This window comes from Rhinolophus hipposideros (assembly GCF_964194185.1).
Source record: "Rhinolophus hipposideros genome assembly, chromosome: 9".
NCBI lineage: Eukaryota > Metazoa > Chordata > Mammalia > Chiroptera > Rhinolophidae > Rhinolophus > Rhinolophus hipposideros.
In genome coordinates, this window is record NC_138055.1 from 25,441,951 (window position 1) to 25,464,451 (window position 22,501).

The window sequence follows — 22,501 nt, forward strand, 5'->3', positions numbered from 1 at the left end:
AGCACTGGTATTTTAATTGGAAGGTAGAGATCCATTTGGAACTGGCCTAAGCCCTCTTTTTTTGGAGCATTGGAATACAAATGCTCCAATTTGGGGAGTGAGACTTGTCTTTCAGCTGGGTCTAAAGATCCTCAAGTTCTCTGAGGCAGAGTATGGGTGTGTTTAAAAAAAGAACATGTCTTTTTCCCCAAGTGTCATAGTAGCTAGGCTAGTGCCACTGTTTCCATAACATATTTCTCTTTGTTATAGTTTTCATGGTGTTACCGAACTCAGGTTCGGTGCTGCTTGCTGCCCGAAGAGTCCAAAACACGAGAGTGACAAGGATTGGTAAGAAGAAAAGCATCCTTTATTCTAGATGCCAGCAGCTAAGGAAGATGGCAGACTCATGTCTGAAAAACTACCTTCCCAGAGCCAAAATGATTAAGATGTTTTATGGGCAGGTAAATGGGAAAGAACAAAGGAAAGCAGGCATCCTTGAGATGTCATCTCCTGCGGTCTTCTGAGCCCTCAGGTTGGTCTACCTCAATGTTATCTTAAATCTCATTGTCCATAGTCATCTGCGAAAAACTGCTAGGGACTTGTGATCTTAGGTCCCTACATCCAGGGACATCCAGGCACCTGACATCAAAGAAGCTGCTCTTTTCAGGTTAGGATGTTTGTTAATTAACAAGGAAGGTGTAGGTAGCCTTGAAAAAGGGAACAAACAGTTCTTCAGTTAATCAGTGGGAGGAGAAACAAAGAGAAAACAGATGAATATCAAGATGGATCAAACTGCAAACAAACTAAATCAATTACAGGTAGTAGCTAGATAGGTCAGTCAAACTGCAAACTAGCTAAGTCTAACTGCGTTATTGATTTCCTGAATTTCACTCTTACAATGGTACCATATAATGTCACAGTGAATGAGAATCCCATCCCCCTTCTTTAGTTCTTATGACTGGACTAGTGATAAAATAGTAAAATTGACATAAGACTAGATTAACAGGAGGAAAACAATACGTGTGCATGGGAGAATCACAATATGATGCTTGGTTCATAAAATGAGGTTCAAAGAAATGATCAAATTGGGCACCTTTTAATACTTTTTAGACAAACAATAAATTTGTGAGAACTTTACAACACACAAAAAAATTGTGTTCGTTAGAAAGGAATCTAAGCAAGGTTTGGGGATTCATTAATGAAGAATTTAAACAAAGTAATACATTAGAAAAGAGGCAGTAAGATTTGATCAACAGACTTTTTGTCTCTGAGTTACTTAACTCTAGTGATAAAGGAGTGTCTTCCAGATGTGGGGAAGACACCTTTCACGTGGGAGATTTATTTCCTGCATTTAAGGAGAAAAGGGAGAGTCAATGTGCTCTTCTGGAACCAGCTGCTTGTCAAATAGCTTTAATTCAAAATAATATGCCAATGTGGCATATTTTGGGGTCATCTATCTTGGGCCCTATAGTCCCCTCCTCTGAAACATCCTGGAAGTTTCACATATTGAAAGTGGAGAGGGAAAATGGGTTAAAAGCTGAACAGCAAGAGTTCTGCAAATAGAGAAAAGAATATCGATTAAAATAAAAATGAACAAACAACAAAGAACAAACAAATTTAAGCAAATTTCCCCACAACCCATTAAACCAGTCTCTGGTTCCTGGGAATAGATCAGTGCAATAAAATGTCTTTGCTTCATTTAACAGTTCGAAAATACTAATCTTTTCTTTTAACAGATTTAAGTTAGATGCTATTTGTCCCATTTTGTTTACATGAAAGAAACATTTTTTACCAATGATTGCACAAGCTCATCCTTGTTGGGCAATCAGTATATCCAGGACATGATGATTTTGGAGAACAACAGGCTAAGCTGTTAATTTTCAGCTGGAGTATTGCCAAAGTTGGCACAGTAGTGTTGAACTCTTGTTCCATTACCGTGGAGAGATTTTAGATTACCTTTTCCAATTCATACTTTCCAAAGCTTGGGAATAAGACATTTACCACTGACAAGAACTTAGAGTTGTGATACCCAAGTGGATTTTCTCCGATTTCTCGATTGGCACATTTATATGGCACAACTTTATGAATAAAGGAGCCTCAGTTTGCAATTTGGCCGTCATTTACAGAGGTATATTTGGTGACAGAAGGAGCCAGGTATCCAAGTCCACATCATACTGACCATTTAGGTGGGAACCCTGTATACACCTTGTCACCATATTAGGTACAAAGACCAGTGTGATTTACAGACAAGATGAAAGTGGAATCTATAATTGCCGAGAGCTGAAGCATTTCATGACCTATGTCAGTATGTACACATCCAATTTCCACGTGCTCCTGTCCATCTGTGAGAGAACAGATTGTAAAATAGCTGGTGTAGAAGTCCTCGAGTCTGATTTTGGCAGCTATAAAGCTTGGATCTGTCACCTGGCAAACTAGGTCCAGATTTTTGATGTACCCATAGATAGTCTGTGGTATCGGGCAGCTTAATTAGGGAATCACTGTAATACCCCAAGTTGCACAAGGGTGGCTTGTTAGCCATCTAAAACATTTGGTGATTTGGCAGGCATTTGCACCAAAAAAATAGTGCTGATATAGGATATTTTCTTTGTGGCAGGATTGTGTCTTGTGAAACCAAAGAATGGAAGCACAGACCAAGGAGAGGTGAGGAGTTGTAAAAGAGGATAGTTTGTTAAAAGTAAAGAGATGCAGCTCTTGGAACAAGTGGGTCCCAAGCGGGTTGCCCTGATGGAGAAACTGACCTAAAATGGTTCCCTGCCATGTGAAACTGACCTAAAATGGTGGCCCGCAGAGAGAGAAGTCCCCATCCTAAGCCCCAGCCCACTTCCACATAACCCCCTCCAAGCCACCACCAGACAACACCTACCCCTTTCTCAACTCAAGGAAGTCCCCAACCCATAAAAACCTGCTCAAAACCTTGCTAGGGTCTCAGTCTTTGGGAAGGATCCCCGAACCCGCCAGCATAATAAAGCTGACTTTCCTAACTCTCTGAGTGCTGCTTGGGTTCTTTCCGATCCTGGTATCTGTAATAGCCCAGTGACTGAGGCAAAAGTTCTTAGTTTTATACCTTCCCTTGTCTGCTTGGGAAATGGGGCTGGTGCTTTCTAATGAAATTTGTCTATCAGATTTGTTCTGTTTGCCCACCCTAAAGGGATTAACAAACCCATCCCTATCTATCGGATCTGCTTCTTTGTCCACCAAAAGGGATTTATGAGATAATTTATTAACCTAAAGACACATTCTCATATCTATGGACTGGAGTGAAGGAGACATTCCAGAACCTGGAGTTTCAGGATATCCTGCCTTTAGTTTATTCCACCAGGGAAACCCTCCCACCCCCGTCTACCTAAGAACATGCTAACTAACATGTCTCAGTGCTAGAGTTATTTACGGTTTCCTTGGCATGTTTGAAAATGCCACCTGTGTGTCTCCTTTACTACTCATGCAGAACTCTTCACTTGACCCTTTGGTCACCAAATGTGTGGGTATTTTTTTTTTCCCCTCCACAATAAGCAATTCTCTGTGACACCAGCTGGATATCCCACAGTTTAACTCAATTCCAGGACTATCTACCTGGAGATAGTGTCAAATCCCACATGTGATAGGCTCAATCCTGCAAGACTGCTCCCCACTTCAGATGCCAATCACAATTAGTAGGTCCCAAGGTTCCCCACAACTTTTGTCATATTTGGCTACAGTTGGAGGTTCTCACCACCCTCTCCTCTGGTTCAATTAATTTGCTAGAACAGTTCACAGAATTTGGAGAAATACTTACATTTACCAGTTTATTAAAGAATATGATAAAGGATACAGAAGAACAGCAGTTGAAGAGATTCAGAGGATGAGTGTCCCAAACACAGGAGTTTCTGTTAATCCTGAACTTGGGGTACATCTCCCTCCTAGTGTGGATGTGTTCACCACCTGGAAGGTCTCCAAACCTCATACTATTGGGATTTTATGGAGGCTTTCTATGTAGGCATGATCAATTATTAACTCCATTTCCACCCCCTCTCTCCTCTCTGGAGGAAGTGGATTTGGGGCAGAAAATTCCCAGCTTCTAATCATGGCTTGGTCTTTTTGGTGACTTGTCTCCATCTAGGAGCCCACCCAGAGTCACCTCAATAGAATGAAATATGCTTCTAGTGCTCTTATCACTTAGAAACTTACAAAGGCTTTAGGAGCTCTGGGTCAAGGATAGAATCAAAGCCAAATATTAGAACAATAGATGTTCTTAGTGTTTTTATCACTTTAGAAATCACAATGGCATTAGGAGCTCTGTGCCAGGAACTGAAGGAAGAGACATATACGTGTATATATTTTTAATCGCACAATCTGTTGGAGGGGACCGGGTCACCATTTAGTAATCATCACCATGTTAAACTATTCCCCACTCCTGAGGCAAGTTTTGATACAGGTTAGCTAGCATGTCCCTAGGTAGACACGGAGGTCACTGGTGGAATAAACAAAAAGCAGGCATATCCTGAAACTCCAGATCCTGGAATGTCTCCTTCACTCCAGGACAGAGACATGAGAATACACCTTAAAGTTAATAAATAATCTCAAATCCCTTCTTGCCGGACAGAGGAGCAGATCTGATAGACAGGAATGGGTTGGTTCATTAATCCCTTCAGGATGAGCAAACAGGACAAACCTGATAGATGAATCCAATTAGAAGTCTCTAGCCCCTTTCCCCAAGCAGGCAAGGGAAGGTATAAAAATAAGAGCTTTTGCCTCAGTCATGGGACACCCCCATTCGGGACCCCATCCCACTTGGGAGCTGCAACCTCTTCCACTGCCTCTAATAAACTATCCTCTTTTTAAAACTTTTTGCCTCTTCCTGGTCCGTGTTTCCATTCTTTGGCTTCACGAGACACGATCCCGGCCCGCACTCAGAAACTGCTGGCAGATCCAACATCACGTACATCATTTGGGGAGTCACAGGAAAATATCCCCACATCAGTTTTTTCTGGCTACTTTTGAAATGCTCCTAAATGATGAGGTTTTTCTAGTCTGACTGGTCAGAGCAGGCACTATTCTCATTTGGATGGGAATACTGGACACAGAGGAATATGAATAAACAGGCTTGCTAAATTCCTTCCAGTTCACTATACAGGTAATCCCCATATAACACGGTTGTTAGGTTCCTAAAAAATACCATGTTATGCGAATCCATGTTATACAAAACAAAGAACTAGCACAAAAAAAGAGGGTTAGGTTCCAAAAATTTAAAAAAACCACATCATACTATTATATTTTTATACTTAAGAGAAATGTCTTTATTAAAGCAATTTTCACCAAAAGTATAACATATTAATATGTATTATATAATGTTTTCTTCGTCATCACTACTAAGCACCATTAACCAAGGGCGTTTTCTTTTTGACAAGATATCTTCATCCTCTGAACTTTCTTCAGCATTATTTTGACTTCTATTCTGGACTTTTTGCAAAATATCTGTTATTTTAGATTGCTTGCATTTAGCTGAGAGAGCTTTATAAATTTTGTTATATGGTGCTAAGTATTTGTGAAGTTCTCTCTTAAACTTTGTGCTTCTTTCAGTGGAAGAATCTTCATTTAGGAAATATAGCTCCAACTGTTTGTTAAGTCTAGGCCTTTCTTTATGCTTTTTTAAAGTGTTTGACTTCTTCGTTTTCACCTGTGCTATCGTCCCCAGAATTATCTTGGCATATTCCAGATGTCATAGTTCAGGGCTACAAATTAATTCACAAAAATGAAAAACATAATTACCATTTGTTTAAAAAAGGTTGAATAATACCCGAAAAATTTTAATCTATGTATAATGTAGTAAAAAGAAAAACAAAGTTTTATAATGTATATACTTAATACTCCATGAACAAAATGGATTTTAAATTCTAATAAATTTTAAAATTCTGCAGTCAAATCTGATACGACATCCATTCTCGAATGAAAAATTTCAAACGAGATAACTTTTGCTCTTAAAAGCTTTTATTACGTTCTGTGTTGGTTGGGAATTTCTCTAATTCTCAAACCATGTTAGAGTGAAACCGTGTTCTAGGATGCCGTGTTGTATGAGGGCTTCCCCCAATGCTGGAACTGTGTTAGAGAGAAACTGTGTTATAGAACTGCTGTGTTATAGGGTTTACCTGTACTTATTTTAAACTTTTTGTAGTTATCTCTGGCAATAGTTCTCTTTCTGCTACAGGCCCTTTAAATTCTTTTAGGCAGTTAAGGGAGTGGCAAGAACAACTTTTTGAATCTACAGGTTTTTTTTTTTGGTTTTTTTTAATCAGCTTAAAAAATACTTCTGCCAAAAAGACATATTTTGGGGTGTTGAAATTTGCTGCCCTACAGAATCTCATTTTAGGCAACTAGTCATCTTATCATGGAGAAACAGGCTGTGAATTAGACTAAGACAAAGAATTTAAAGTTCACTGAGTTTCATTTGCCTGTTTCATTTTCATGTTGCAGCTTCTTGGCAAACATTCCACCAATGTTCTTCTAGAAAGCTGTGGACTATGGAGGTTTAATTGAAACTGTTACATAAAAACCGGGTTCAATTTCCAATTTCTGCTTTTTGCAGCTCCTTGGCAAACATTTTACCAATGTTTCTCTAGAAGGCTATCGGCTATGGAGGTTTCACTGAAAATGTTACCTACAGACTTTACCTTCAGAAATGGCATGGAGAAGAAAGGATGTGGTAATGTAAACTTGATGAAACTTGAAAAAAAAAAAGCTGGTAGGGGAGCTTTTCTCCAATGAAGCATAATGGGAGCTGTATTTCAGGAGTATTAGTACTTCACAGTCAGTCTCTGTACAAGGAGCAATGTTTTGAGAGAATTGGGTGGGAGGATATGTGTGTAAATGTTGCCTCAGTTATTGTATTACCGTGTATGTTAAATATTTCTGGGACAGGAGAAATGAACAGTGAATTAGATTATAAGAGGATAAGAGAAAAATATTATTTGGGTTTATATTGTTAGTCTTTGTATTTTCCCCAGGTCCCTGGCAACTTGTACTCTGTCAAATCACATGATGTTAAATAACATTATTTATATCCCAGAATGACAACAAACTAGGGACTGTAACAATTTTGTAATATATATACTAACAAAAGTTGCCTGCAAAAACTGGAACTTTTAGTGTATAGGTCCTTTGTAATTTAAAAACAGGTATGGGGGGGTGGGCTGAACAGGTGGGGATGAGAGGCTGAACTCACCCACCAGCAAATCCCTAGTATTTTTAGTTTATAGCAAATTTAATTAGAAAGAGGAAGAACATAATAAATGTGTTTGTACTTCAGTCCAGAAGAAAGAATACCCTTCATTGAACCTGAAACTTCTTTTTGAAAAACATAAATTTCATTCTTTTTTTTCTTTGCTTCTCCCCTCTCTTTGAATTTCATTTTTTATTTGGGAGTTTAGGATATTGGCTTCTCTAGAAACAGGGTTCAGACTTAATTAAAAAGAAAGTTCTTAAAGAATGTTAATGTTTATCAGCTAAGCCAATTATTTACTTAACTGAAATTATTGCACAATCAGAATGTTGCCTAGTTAACACTGACCAATCAGGATGTTACACAATCCAAATAGGAAACTATTATTTTTGGAAATCCAGGTTTTGTAAGTTAACTAAGTTTTTTGGATCAAGAAACTAAATGTTAAAATTAGATGAATACCCATTCTGACAGATGTGAGGTTTCCCATTGTGGTTTTGATTTTAAATTCCCTGATGATGAGTGATGTTAGGCATCTTTTCTTTTTTTAATATTTACTCTTTAAAAAAACTGTTTTTAATTATAGTTGACATAAAGTATTAAATTAGTTTTAGGTGTACAACATAGTGATTCAACATGTATATACCTTTCAAAGTGATCACTATACTAAATCACTAGTAACCATCTACAACCATACATAGTTATTACAATATTATTGACACTATTGCCTATGCTGTACATTACATCCCCTGACATATTTTAGTTTGCACTTAGTCCCCTTCTCAATTTCTCTCCATCCCACCAACTGCCCCTCTGGCACCATCAGTTTGTTCTCTGTATCTATGACTTTGATTCTGTTTCATTTTGTTTGGTTGGTTTTTTAGATTCCACACATAATTAAATTCATATGGTATTTGTCTTTGTTCAACTTATTTCATTTAATGTAATACTCTGTAGGTCCATCCATATTGTAACAAATGGCACTATTTCATTCTTGTTATCAGCTGAGTATTAGTCCATTGTATACAAGTACCACATCTTTATCCATTCATCTATGAGTGGACACCTGCTAGGCTATTTCCGTATCTTGTCTATTGTAAATAATGCTGCAGTAAACACAGGGGTATATATGTCTTTTTGAATTGTTTTTGTTTTCTTTGGATAAATGCCCTGAAGTGAAATTGCTGGGTCTTGTAATAGTTCTATTTTTAATTTTTTGATGAATATCGTACTGTTTTCCACAGTGGCTACACAAATTTACAATCTCAACACCAATGTACAAGTATTCCCTTTTCTCCATATCTTTGCCAACACTTGCTATTTGTTGTCTTTTGATAACAGTCATTTTAATAGGTGTGAGGTGATATCTCATTGTGATTATGATTTTCATTTCCCCGATGATTAGTGATGTCGAGCATCCTTTCATGTGTCTGCTGGCCATCTGTACGTCTTTGGAGAAATATCTATTCAGGTCCTCTGCCCATTTTTAATTGTATTGTTTATTTTCTTGATGTTGAGTTGTGTGAATTCTTTATATATTTTGGATATTAACACCTTATCTAATTGATCATTTGCAAATATCTTCTCCCAGTCTTGTTGATGGTTTCCTTTTCTGTGCAAAAGGTTTTTAATTTAATGTAGTCCCAGTTTTTAATTTTTGCTTTAGTTGCCTTTACCCAAGGAGACATATCCAAAAATTATTTCTAAGACTGATGTCAGATAACTTACTGCCTGTTTTCGCCTAGGATTTTTATAATTTTTGGTCTTCAGGTCTTCAGGATTAAAGACATTTAAGTCTGTGGGGACAGAGCCCCAGAGAGCAGTTTCCAGGCTCTCAGCCTCACATAGAAAGGTGCTGGCTCAGCTAGTAAATGGCCATTAACTGATCGGATGGCCATCAGCTGTGGCTAGTTGGTCATCAGCTGTAACCAGTGAGCCACTGGCCACTAATATTACTGCTGTGGCTACGCTAGCAGAAAATGGGGGGCTAGCAAGAAGATGGTGGCTGAACTAGCAAGCATGGATTGCAGTTAGCAAGTGGAGTTGGTTGGTTGGCAGAAAGCGGAAGGCAGGTTGCAGATCGTGTGGCTCCTGCTTCCTGTGTCTCCAACCCAGCCGTCAGTGAGAATATAGTAGTATGACTCCCCTACTATGTGGCTCCGTGGGTGTTCCTTTTTGGCCAAACTATGTCCTGCGTTCTTATGTGGGGAGTGGGACTAGAGACCCCACATGACATCCTGCCAGACGCCCCGCCTGACAAAGTCTTTAATCCATTTTGAATTTATTTTTGTATTATGGTGTAAGAAAGTGGTCTAGTTTCATTTTTTTGCATGTGTCTGTCCAGTTTTCTCAACAGCATTTATTGAAGAGACTGTCTTTACCCCATTGTATATTCTTGCCTTCTTTGTCATAGATTAAATGACCATATAAATTTTGGTTAATTTCTGGGCTCTCTATTGCATTACATTAATCTATGTGTCTTTTTTGTGCCAGTCTCCTACTGATTTGACTATTACAGCTCTTTAGTATAATATGAAATCAGGGTGTGGGATACTTCCAACTTTGTTCTTCTTTCTCAAGATTGCTTTGGCTATTTGGGGTCTTTTGCTATTCAATATAAATTTTAGGATTATTTATTGGATTTGGGAGCAATTCTACTACAGTTTACTCAAAGAAAATAAAAGCAATAATTTGAAAATATGTGTACCTTATGTTTATTGTAGTGTTATTTACAAAAGCCAAGATATGGAAGCAACTTAGGTGTTCATCAATAGAAGAATGGATAAAGAAGATGTGAGATATATATATTTATATATGTCTCCAAAAAATGTATACACATTTTAATAATTGAAAAAAGTATTAAAATTGTAATTCTCAATGTATACTGATAACAAAAGATGAATACAAGTCATGTGTGACTTCTGTAATTACAAGAGGTGCTCAAAGTGGTTACCATCAGTGTCCAGATACTTCTGATTATGGCGAACTATTGCTTGCGCAACATTGACCAACGTGTCCACTTGTATACATTGTTTTGGCATCCTTGGCATAAAAAGAATATAATACAGTAGTACCTCGGTTTTCAAATGTAATCCGTTCTGGAAGTCCGTTCGACTTCTGAAATGTTCAAAAACTGAGGTGCTGTTTCCCCTTAGTAATGCAAAATGGATTAATCAATTTCAGACCTTTAAAATCAACCCCTACAACTGCAAATTTAGCTTGAATTTTACTATCTAATGACACCATAGATCCATAAAATTTACGGCGTTCATGAACCGAAATGTTCGTCAACGGAGATGTTCGAAAACTGAGGTACTACTATATTGCCATTTTCAACAACAGGGATGGACCTAGAGGGTATTATATTAAGTGAAATAAGTCAGACAGAGAGACAAATACCGTATGATTTCACTTATATGTGGAATCTTAAAAAAATGAATAAACAAACAAACAAAAAGGAGAAACAGACTCATAGATACAGAGAACAAACTAAACTGATAGTTGCCACAAGGAAGGGGGTGAAGAGGTGGGTGAAAGAGATGGAGATTAAGAGGTACACACTTCCAATTAGAAAATAAATTATGGGAATAAAGTGTACATTATAGGAAATAGAGCCAATAATATTGTAATAACTTTGTATGGTGGCTGGTGGTTACTAGACTTATTGTGGTGATAACTTTGTAAGGTATAAATCACTAATTTATACAGCTGAAAACTAATATTGTATGTAAATTATAATTTAAAAATAAATGAATTAATTTAAAAATTAGGTCAGTGATATAGTTCATTTCTTTGTTCTTCTTAGAGATAATTTCTTTTTTTCCTTCTTCTTCTTCTTTTTTCCCTTTCTTCCACCTCCCCTGACACTCGGGTTCAAGTCATTGTTTCTCAGTATAGTTGTGTAGGACACAGCTTCCTGGCCAATGCTGGTATTATGAGCCTACATAAACCCCTCTGTATAAGTTTAAGGTATACAACTTGATGGTTTGATTTACATATATTGTGAAATAATTACCACAATAACTTCAGCTAACATCCATCTTCTCGTATAGATACAACAAATAGAAAAGAAAGGAAAAAAAATTCTTGAGATGAGAATTCTTGGGATTTACTCTTAGCAACTTTTCTACATATCATACAGCAATGTTAGATGTAACCACCATGTTATACATCACATACATAGTATTTATTTATCTTATAACTAAAACTTTGTACCTTTAGATCACCTTCTTCCAATTCCCACTCCCTCCACAACCCTTTGCCTCTGGTAATCACAAGTCGGATCTTTTTCTAAGGTTTTTTTTTTTTTTTTTAAGATTTTATTGGGGAGGGGAACAGGACTTTATTGGGGAACGTATGTGGGGACAGAGTCCCAGAGAGCAGTTTCCAGGGTCTCGGCCATGCTAGGGGAGGTGCTGGCTCTGGTAGTGAATGACCATCAGCTGTGATTGGTTGGCCATCAGCTGTAACCGGTTAGCCAATTGGCTACTGATGTAACTGCAGGGCCTTGTTGATTGGTTGGCAGGCAGAGAAGTGAATGGCGGACTGTGGATTGTGTGGCTACTACTGTGTGTATCTCCCCGGCCGCCAGAGAGAATATAGTGGTATGACTCCCCTATCTATGGCTCTGTGGGTGTTCCTTTTTGGCCTAGACATATCCTGAGTTCTTATGTGGGGAGCGGGACCAGAGGCCCTGCAGGCCACCCCACACGACAAATGGCGCAGCGAGACAAGTATGTACTTCCAGGACTTTTTTCCAAGTCAAGTTGTCCCTTCAGTCTTAGTTGTGGAGGGTGCCATTCAGCTTCAAGTTGTTGTCCTTTCAGTCTTAGTTGTGGAGGGCGCAGCTCAGCTCCAGATCCAGTTGCCATTGCTAGTTTCAGGGGGCGCAGCCCACCATCCCTTGAGGGAGTCCAACCGGCAACCTTGTGGTTAAGAGGATGCACTCTAACCAACTGAGCCATCCAGGAGCTCAATGGCAGCTCAGCTCAAGGAGCCATGTTCAATCTTTAGTTGAAGGGGGCTGCCCACTGCCCACCATCCTTTGCAGGACTTGAGGAATCGAACTGGCAACCTTGTGGTTGAGAGCCCACAGGCCCATGTGGGAATCGAACTGCAGCAGCCTTTGGAGTTAAGAGCACGGAGCTCCAACCGCCTGAGCCATCAGGCCAGCCAGATTGTTTTCTTTGCTAGGCAGAATCTTTTTACTTTCATATAGTCACATTTGTTTATTTTTGCTTTTGTTGCTTGTGCTATGAGTGTCATACCCAAAAGGCATTGCCGAGACCAATGTCAGGGAGTTTCTCTCTGTTTTCTTCTAGGAATTTCATGGTTTCGGGTCTTACATTGAGTCTTTAACCCAATTTTGAATTATTTTTTGTGTCTTCAATATCTTCCATCAATTTCTGTAGTTTGCAGTATTCAGATATTTCACCTCATTGGTTAAATTTATTGCTAAGTATTTTATATATATATGTGAATCTGTACCCAAAAATATATACACATGACTTGTATTCATCTTTTGTTATTGGTATATATTATTACAATTTTAATACAATTTTTTCCTTTCTTGAACTGTGTATACATTTTTTTGGCTCTCTCTCTCTGTTTCCATATATATATATATATATATATATATATATATATATATATATATATACACATATATATACACACACATATATAATATTGTTGATGTTATTGTAAATGGGATTATTTTCTTTGTAATATATTTTGTTGTGTATAGAAATGCAACTGATTTTTGTATATATATTTTATATCCTTCAACTTTACTAAATTCATGTTTTAATTGCTTCTTTATGAAAGTAAATATGGATTGTTTGTATGCTTCTTTTTTCATCCTGATTTCTACTCTTTTTGTTTCTTTTTCACTCATTAACACTTATTCCAATAGCTGAAAGAACCAATGTCTTTTGTGAAATGAGTTGACATGAGGGGAGTTAAGGTACAGATGACCTTAGATATTGATTTTGGGATATGTTTAAGTTTTTCTTCCTAAAATTTTCATGAGATTAAGATTATGATACTTGTATTTTGTAGGTAAAAATCTCCAAAGAAAATTTCTAGAATTTATATCTCCTATAACCGCTGTCAAGGTTAATTGTTGCCTCATCATTATTGCAGTCCTTGCTGTAAGTGTGATTGCACTTTCCGTGTTTTTGGGAGGTAAGTTACTTGTTCTTCAAACTTTACGATGTTTCATATATATATTTATATTTATTGAGTTCCATTATGTACCAGGCACTGTGTGAAGTGCTTGAGGTATATCAGATGAACATATAATATTTCAAAACTGATCTCAGGATACTAAGTAGAAAAATAGATAAAATAGTTGAGAAAATTTATGTATTATAATTCATTGTGATTGCCCAACTTTTAGTGAGACAATCAGTGCTGGTATTAGAATGCCCTGTGTTTGCTGCCTGCCCAGAAAGATGGATTGGATTGGGAAAAAAGTGTTTTTATTTTTCTGAAGACATAAGGAATTGGACATACAGCCAGGCTTTCTGTGCCTCTTTAAACGCTAATCTTGCTCGGATTGAAACTCTGGAGGAACTGGTAAGAAATGTTTTTGGATCATGGTCTTTATTGAATACTTAGCTACCTGAGAAGGGTATGCTGCATAGGGTTAAAGCTGAAAGGTGAGGAAGGATCCTATTTCAGGCAGACTTGGGAGCCTTGGATGCAATGTCAGTACCTAACATTTGTTGGGCATGTATTCTCTGTCTGGAACCCTCAGAGATATTTTAGATACATTTTCTCATCTAATCCTCATAGTTAACTTGCAAGGTAAGATGTATTGTTCTCATTGTAGAAAGAAATAAGGTAATCATAATTTATCATCCAAATTGGGACTTTTTGGGCAGTGAAAGTGATAATATTAATATTATGCTGAAACAACAGGCATAATCTGGGACTTTTCCAGTCAAATTGGAATGTATGGTCACTTTAAGTAAAGTAATTTAGGATCAGAGACACTGAATCACTTAAGCTGAGAAGTAGGGAATAGTCTCACTCCAAAGTCTAAGCTTCTGAATCATACCAGGCTGCCATCCTAAAAGAGAAGGCTGTAGGGAAAAGAGACTCAAGAGTAATATGAGAGAGAGAGACACATGTTTTCATTTTCTGTGTTTTATAATAGAAATTCCTAAAAAGATACAAAGGCCCTTCTGACCATTGGATTGGTCTTAGCAGAGAATCATCACATCACATTTGGAAATGGACAGACAACACTGAATATAACGACACGTACGTTTTGAGACTTCTTTTCCTTCTACTGTGTTTCTATGTGGTTATGTATGTGAGTTGTGTTTATGAGACAATACATTTAATATCATGGAATGCTTACTGCACTATGAGGTAAGAAATATAAGTCCTTTGTATGCATTTCCATTTATCAGCTATCCCTTTGGAAAAATGTATTGTGATTTCAGTTGAAGTCTTTTCCATGATGATGACATTTGACATAGCACTTGCACTTTCATCCAACCATTTAAACTTTGCTAAAATCCCTATTTAGAATGTAGAGAGAATAGCTGTTGCATAGCAGGGGCTCTAAAACCCTAGAAATCCACTGAAAAGTTGATATCCACAAGATTCCTAAGTCCACTTTTCCAGCTGCTACATCTATTCATAAAAGGAAGGTCTTCAGCTAACCTATGGGAATCTCCCCTTAAAATTTTATCACCAGGAGGAATTTAGTGACAGTTCCTTGGATTGTGGACATTTCCAAGGGGGACGTTTTAAATGTAACCATTACATTGGAGCAAATAAAATGTAGGGGCCCAATCATTTCCATCAACCAAATCTAAGCCCTTTTAGGCATTTACTATTATAATAAAAAGGTGTTTTTATTTTCATACATTTGTGAAACAGTTCAAGAGAGCACTGAAAATAATCATCAATGGAACAACCAAGGTGGCTCAGTAGGTAAACGCTGTGTTTACCTTCTCTCATAACCACATCAAAATTACAATTAATTTACAAAACAACCATTATTGAGAATCACCTAAAATCAAGATAAACTAAAGCCTTTCAACTTAGGACTCGTAGAAGAAACCACCTCCAGACTGGTAGGAAGGTCAGGGACACGGAACGGGCTTGTCCCACAAAAGCATGTGACCATTAAAGAACAGGAGGGCTATTTTGGCGGTGAGGGGTCTCCCATCCCCTAAAGGAGTGAAACATACCAGCCCCACCCCAGCCCAGGATTCCAGTGCTGGGGAGAGAAGTCCCCATAATTTTTGGTTGTGAAACCCAGCAGAGATAGTGACTGAGTGAGACTGAGTGCGGCTGCACTCTCAGACCCTCCTCTTAAAGGGACTGCATGCAGACTTACTCACCAATGGAATCACTTGTTCTGAGCTCCAGCACTGGGGCAGCAGCTGGAAAGGCGGCAGGGACGAATGGTGGGGAATTGAGTTGTCTGGCTTGGGACGGGCTGGAGAGGCAGCTTTCTCCTGGACGGAGGAGCTGGTGGAGGCCATTGTTTCATTGTTGAGCCCTCCTCCTTCCCAGTGTGCACACACAGGTGGCCACCATTTCTGAATCTCCACCATTTGTTCGCCGCGCCCTGGCAATTTGAGACCTGGCTCCGCCCAACTTTTGGGCACACCCAGGCTGCTTTCAGTGGCCGCTTGCTGCACTTTCCTAGGGTCTCTTGAAGGTTCGTGGAACCCAGACAAACAGCATCTGGCTTGAGCATGTCCTGTATCTCTGGCTGAGCAGCCCTAAGCCAGCACTTGTGGCAGCCGGCCTTGGTTCATGGCTTGGCCTCTCAAAGGCGCTTCCAAGCACAGTGCAAGTGGCAGCCATCTGTGGATTTCTTTCTGGCTCCTGCTAGGTGGCTCCAGGTGGCTGAAGTAGACCTACAGTGGATCCCCTCCAAGATGGTCCTGGGGCAGTGGCCAACTTCAAAATGAGCTGGAGCATCACCCAGCCGTCTCCAAGTATGACACATCCAAGGGGCAGATTGGGCAGGCACCACGGTCCTGCTGAGGCTGATCCTGCTGTGTAGGATCAGCCCCTGCACAACAACCCTTCCACTGTAGTCAAGGCCAGTCCTCACAACCAGTGACCCCAAGGGTCAGTCCCTCACAGTGATGTGCAATTATCAACCAAGGCTCAACTACAAGAGGAGGGCACACACAACCCACAAAAGGGACACATCTGGAGCCATGGCTCAGGTGACCAGAAAGACTGCACCACTGAACCCCACAGCACACATACTACATAAGGCCACTCTACTAAGACAGGAGTACATAGCAGCCCTACCTACTACATAGAAACAAACACAGGGAGGCAGCCAAAATGGGGAGACAAAAAAACATGTCCTAAATGAAAAAACAGAACAAATCTTCAGAAAAACAACTAAGCAAAATGGAGATAAGCAAGCTATCAGATGCAGAGTTTCAAACACTGGTTACAAGAATGCTCAACAATCTCATAAAAATGAAGATGGAAACCAGGAAAAAGAACTAGTCAGAAATAAAGAATACAATAATACAAATGAAGAATATATTACAGGAATCAGCAGTAGATTAGATGAAGCAGAGGACTCAACCAGTGATGTAAGAGATAAGGTAGCAGAAAACACCCAAACAGAACAACAAAAAGAAAAAAGAATCCTCCCCCAAAATTGAGGAGAATTCAAGGGACTTGTAGGACAATATCAAGCATACCAACATTCACATTATAGGGGTGCCAGAAGGAGAAGAGAGAGATCAAGGAATTGAAAACTTATTTGACGATATAATGACAGAAAATTTCCCTAACCTGGTGAAGGTAATAGACATACAAGCCCAGGAAGCACAGAGTCCCAAACAAGATAAACCCAAAGAGGCCAACATCAAGACACATTATAATTAAAATGCCAAAGGTTAAATATAAAGAAAGAATCTTAACAGCAATAAGAGAAAAGCAGTTAATTACCTACAAGGGAGCCCCCTATAACTGTCAGCTGATTTCTCAACAGAAACTTTGCAGGCAAGAAGGGAGTGGGATGAAATATTACAAGCGATGAAAAACAATAATATACAATCAAGATCGCTCTACCCAGCAAGGCTATCTTTTAGAATTGAAGGACAGATAAAGAGCTTCCCAGATAAGAAAAAGCTGAAAAAGTTCATCACCACCAACCAGTATTACAAGGACTCTTAGAGGGATTTTTTTAAGATGGGAGAGGGGTTAAGAATGTGTGAAAAGGGAGGGATTAAGAAGTATAAATTGGGGCTGCCCGGTGGCTCAGGCAGTTGGAGCTCCGTACTCCTAACTCCAAAGGCTGCCAGTTCGATTCCCACATGGGCCAGTGGGCTCTCAACGACAAGGTTGCCGGTTCAACTCCTCGAGTCCCACAAGGGATGGTGGGCTCCGCCCCCTGCAACTAAGATTGAACACGGCACCTTGAGCTGAGCTGCTGCTGAGCTCCTGGATGGCTCAGTTGGTTGTAGTGTGTCCTCTCAACCACAAGGTTGCCTGTTGGACTCCCGCAAGGGATGGTGGGCTGCGCCCCCTGCAACTATCAATGGCAACTAGACCTGGAGCTGAGCTGCGTCCTCCACAAATAAGACTGAAAAGACAACAACTTGAAGCTGAATGGTACCCTCCACAACTAAGATTGAAAGGACAACAACTTGACTTGGAAAAAAAAGTCCTGGAAGTACACACTGTTCCCCAATAAAATCCTGTTCCCTTTCCCCAATAAAAAATCTTAAAAAAAAAAAGTACAAATTGGGTGTTATACAGTAGTCATGGGGACATAGTCATAGCATAAGGACAAATACAAAGAAAGAAAACAAAGTCAGTAATATTGTAATAAATAGATATGGTGCCAGATAGGTGCTAGACCTATCAGGATGATAGATGGGAATGGGGTTAGTAGGGTCAGGGTGTAAAAGGTGAAGGCATTAAGAAATATAAATTGATAGTTAATACAGTATGGGGAATATAATCAACAATGTTGTAAAGATTATATCAAATGACAGATGGGCACTGGACCTATCAGGGAGATCACATCATAGACTGTAGATGCCTGACCAATGTGCTATACACCTGAACAGCTGAAGTAGAATAATACTGAATGTCAACTATAAATAAATATATACGTATAAGACCTGGTATTATTTTAATATAAGCCTTGGTATAATATAATATAATATAATATAATATAATATAATATAATATAATATAATATAATTAATATAATATAATATAATATAATACCGGGTATTATATTAATTTTTGCTCCAAAAGATGCATTAGAGCTGATGGTCCAGCTAGGTCTTATTTTTGGGGAAACATGGTATTTTTGCCACATCTGCAGTTGCTTCCTCCATTGGAGTCTTGAGCTCCTCAAAGTCATCCAAAAGGTTTGGAATCTACTTCTAAAATCCTGTTAATGTTGATATTTTCCCATCTTCCCATGAATCACAAATGTTCTTAATGACATCCAGAATGGTGATTTCTTTCTAGAAAGTTGTTAATTTACTTTGCCCACATCCATCAGAGGAATCCCTATCTGTGGTAGCTATAGACTTATGAAATGTATTTCTCAAATAATGACATAAAAGTCAAAATTACTCCTTGCTCCCTGGGCTGAAGAATGGATATTGTGTTAGAAGGAACAAAAACAACATTCATCTCCTTGTACCTCTCTATCAGAGCTCTTGAGAGACCAGGTGCATTGTCAATGAGCAGTAATATTTTGAATCATTTTTTATGAACAGTAGGTCTCGACAGTGGGCTGTAAACAGATGTGCTATTGTCCAGGCTTTGTTGTTCCATTTATAGAGCAGAGGCAGACTATATTTAGCATTAATTCTTAAGGGCCCTAGGATTTTTGGAATGGTAAATGAGTATTGGCTCCAACTTAAAGTCACCAGCTGCATTAGCCCCTAACAAGAGAACCAGCCTGTCCTTTGAAACCAGTCATTAAATCTTCTCTTTAGCTATGAAACTCCTAGATGGCATCTTCTTCCAATATAAGGCTGTTCATCTACATTGAAAATCTGTTGTTTCGTGTTGCTACCTTCATTCATTATTTTAGCTAGATCTCCTGGATAATTTGCTGCAGCTTCTACACCAGCATTTGCTTCTTCTCCTTGCACTTTTATCTTATGAAGATGGCTTTTTTCCTTAAGCCTCAGGAATCAACATCTGTTAGCTTCAAACTTTTCTTTCTCAGCTTCTTTAACCTCTCTCAGTCTTCATAGGATTGAATAGAATTAGGGTTTTTCTCTGGATTAGATTTTGGTTTACGGGAATGTTGTGACTTAATCTTGATCTTCTATTCAGACCCCTAACATTTTCTCTATATCAGCAATTAGGCTGTTTTGCCTTCTTTTCATTGGTTTCTTCACTGGAGTAGTATTTTGATTTCCTTTAAGAACCTTTCTTTTGCATTTACAACTTGGCTAACTGTTTGCCACAAGAAGCCTTGCTTTTGGCATGCTTTCCTCACTAAGCTTAATCATTTCTAGATTTTGATTTAAAGTGAGGGATGTATGACACTTTTACTAGACAATGTAGAGGCCAATGTATGATTATTAATTGTCCTAATTTCAATATTGTTGTGTCTCAAGGAATAGGGAGGCCTGATGAGAGGGAGACAGACAAGGGAATGGTGGTTGGTGGAACAGTCAGAACACACGTTTATCGATTAAGTTCACCACCTCATATGGGCTCAGATTTTTGGTCCTTGAAACAATTATAATAGTAACATCAAAGATTGCTGATCACAGATCACTATAACAAATATAATACGAATGAGAAAAGTTTGAAATACTGTGAGCATTAACAAAATGTGACACCGAGACACTAAGTGAGTAAATGCTATTGAAAAAATGATGCTGATAGACTTGCTTGACTCAGGGTTGACATAAACTTTCAATTTGTAAGAAATGCAATTTATGCAAAGTGCAATAAAGTAAAGCACAATAAAACAAGGTATTCCTGTATAGTGAAGGAAAGAATATAGGTATCCAACTTACCAATTTTTAATATTTTTGTGTTTGGTTTTAGGTTTGTCATCAAAGGAGTTGGAGAATGTGCCTACTTAAATGACAATGGAATCAGTAGTGCTAGAACCTACACAGATAGGAAATGGATTTGTAGCAAGTCAAGTAATGTCTACATGTGCCATATTCCTTCAGGTTCTTGATGGAGATTAGGTAGGCTGTGAGTAACCAATCCATAGATTGGTTATGGTAAATAATTCTTTAATGAACACAGTGATCCATATATATATGTATATATGTATATATATATTTTTTCTCCCCCTTCTTCCTCGCTCACAGCAGCTCATGGCAGCCCACGGCAGCCCATGGCAGCCCACGGCAGCCCATGGCAGCCCACGGCAGTGCACGGCAGCGCATAGCAGCCCACAGCAACTCTCACTGGCTGCTGGCCACTCACGCTGGCCATTGGCTGCTCATGGCAGCCTGAGGCAGCACACAGCAGCCCACCGCAGCCCAGCTCCAGGGAGAGCTATTGTTCACAATCGTAGCTATAGAGGGCACAGCTCACTGGCCCATATGGGAATCAAACTGGCAACCTCGGTGTTAGGAGCACAGCACTCCAAACATCTGAGTCACAGGCATGGCCCTATATATCTTTTCAAAATAGTGTTTTTGTTTTCTTTGGGTAAATATTCTGCTCATACAACTTAATTAACAACAACGAAAAAATCCAATAAAAAAAAAGAAAAGACATTTCTCCAAAGACGACATACAGATGGTTAACAGACGTATGAAAAGATGCCCAACATGACTAATCATCAATTTAAACCACAGTGAGATACCACCTCACACAGGTCAGAACAACTATTACCAAAAGCCAACAAATAATGTATTGGTAAGGATGTGGAGAAAAGGGAACCCTGGGCCAGCCCAATGTCTCAGGTGGTTGGAGCGCCGAGCTCCTAACACTGAGGTTGCCTGTTCAACTGTCTTAATTGGGAATTTCCCAAACATTTATGAGAAATACATTGTAAATTGTTATGTACAGTTGCTGCTCCATTGCTTGGTCTACCAAAAATATTACCAGTATGCATTCATAATATTTGTTGACAGCAAAGATGCAAAATATCATAAAGTGGTATAATACAGAGCTTTCTAAATTAAGTAAATATTAAATTTATAAGTAAATATTAAATTTATATGTTGAACCCAGAGTTTAATCAATATCAATGAACTCCTTTTTTCCTATACAAATAGTCCTTTGCTAGCACAGATGGGACCGTAAAAATGACCATGCTATCTTAAAACCACGTAACGTGATTTTAATAACCAATGAGAAAAATACAATTGGTTTGTGATGTTTAAAAATTTTAACACATTCAAAATTCTCTCATTGTCAGTTTCAAATATGTAGGCATATTTAAAAAGTACTAAAAGTAATATTCTGTACTCTATTTTAAAACATTGGAAACACTGACAAAGTGCTTTTTACACTTTAATTCTTAGTGTTTATATTTTAAATTGCAGTGTGCTAAATAAGTATTATACCTACAAACAACATTGTTTTTTTTACCCTTTATTGAATTTAAAATTCTGCTTTTATCTCAGATTAAATCACAGTGTTAATTCCTCTAACTCTTTAAGCATTCAATAGCCAATCTCAAAATTATTTATATCCTACTCAGTTTTAAAAACAAAATATTTTAAAAATTTACAGCAGTAGCTACACTGTACTGATGAGTCCCAAAAAGGACGAAATAGCAATTTACAATGTTTTTTTCTTATGTACGTTCATGTCCCCTAATTTATTGGTGTATTTGTCAATTTCTTCTTATAATTCTGTGCAATTATATATATTTATATGAATACAAATAAATTTCTGGAATTAAATCTTTTCTCAGTGAATCGCAATCTTATTTTATTCTAGTCATGCTTTTTGCCTTATCCATTTTTCCCAGGTTTTCTAAGAGGCAGGGACTATGCCTAGTTCACTTTTGTGTCCTGGAAGATTAGCACAGTGTCTCAAATATAGAATATATTCAATACATAACTGTGGATATGCCTTCCTGACTATGAGACTCTGCCCTATTTGCCTAGTTTTTGCTAACTTTCTCACAAACAAGCTAAATTTCTACAGAAATCTGGAAAGTACATAAACAAAAAAAGATTTTATTTGATAAGCTGTGTGTGACTCCCCCCAAACATTCGAGTCAAGCTGTGATCCTAACTCATCTAGTATTCTTTTACAAGCTAGGTTTCCAAGCCATATATCTAAAGCATGGATTCTATTTCTTATACTCTGTATGACCTTGATAAATTACATAGCCCCTCAAGC

The 22,501-nt window shown here is 38.3% G+C and overlaps 1 protein-coding gene across 2 annotated transcripts; it reads left to right on the top strand.

Moving 5' to 3' along the window:
• The first annotated feature begins 249 nt into the window (after nucleotides 1-249).
• LOC308502877 (C-type lectin domain family 2 member F-like) lies at nucleotides 250-22,053 on the top strand. Of its 2 annotated transcripts, XM_081061394.1 has the most exons (7): nucleotides 254-327; nucleotides 6,560-6,676; nucleotides 13,253-13,378; nucleotides 13,593-13,771; nucleotides 14,355-14,461; nucleotides 20,231-20,379; nucleotides 20,506-21,139. In XM_081061394.1, the coding sequence occupies exons 1-6, from the start codon at nucleotides 255-257 to the stop codon at nucleotides 20,367-20,369; spliced, it is 741 nt and encodes a 246-aa protein (XP_080917520.1). In that variant the 5' UTR covers nucleotide 254; the 3' UTR covers nucleotides 20,370-20,379; nucleotides 20,506-21,139. The 2 variants fall into 2 exon arrangements, with proteins under 2 accessions (XP_080917521.1, XP_080917520.1); XM_081061395.1 differs by having other exon boundaries at nucleotides 250-511; nucleotides 20,231-22,053.
• The last annotated feature ends 448 nt before the right edge of the window (nucleotides 22,054-22,501 follow it).

Coding starts and splice junctions, on each gene's coding strand:
- LOC308502877 (XM_081061394.1), top strand. CDS start 255: ATGGTGTTACCGAACTCAGGTTCGGTGCTGCTTGCTGCCCGAAGAGTC. Junction 6,677..13,252: donor CATGGAGAAGAAAGGATGTG/GTAATGTAAACT, acceptor TGTATTTTGTAG/GTAAAAATCTCCAAAGAAAA. Junction 13,379..13,592: donor ACTTTCCGTGTTTTTGGGAG/GTAAGTTACTTG, acceptor CCCAACTTTTAG/TGAGACAATCAGTGCTGGTA.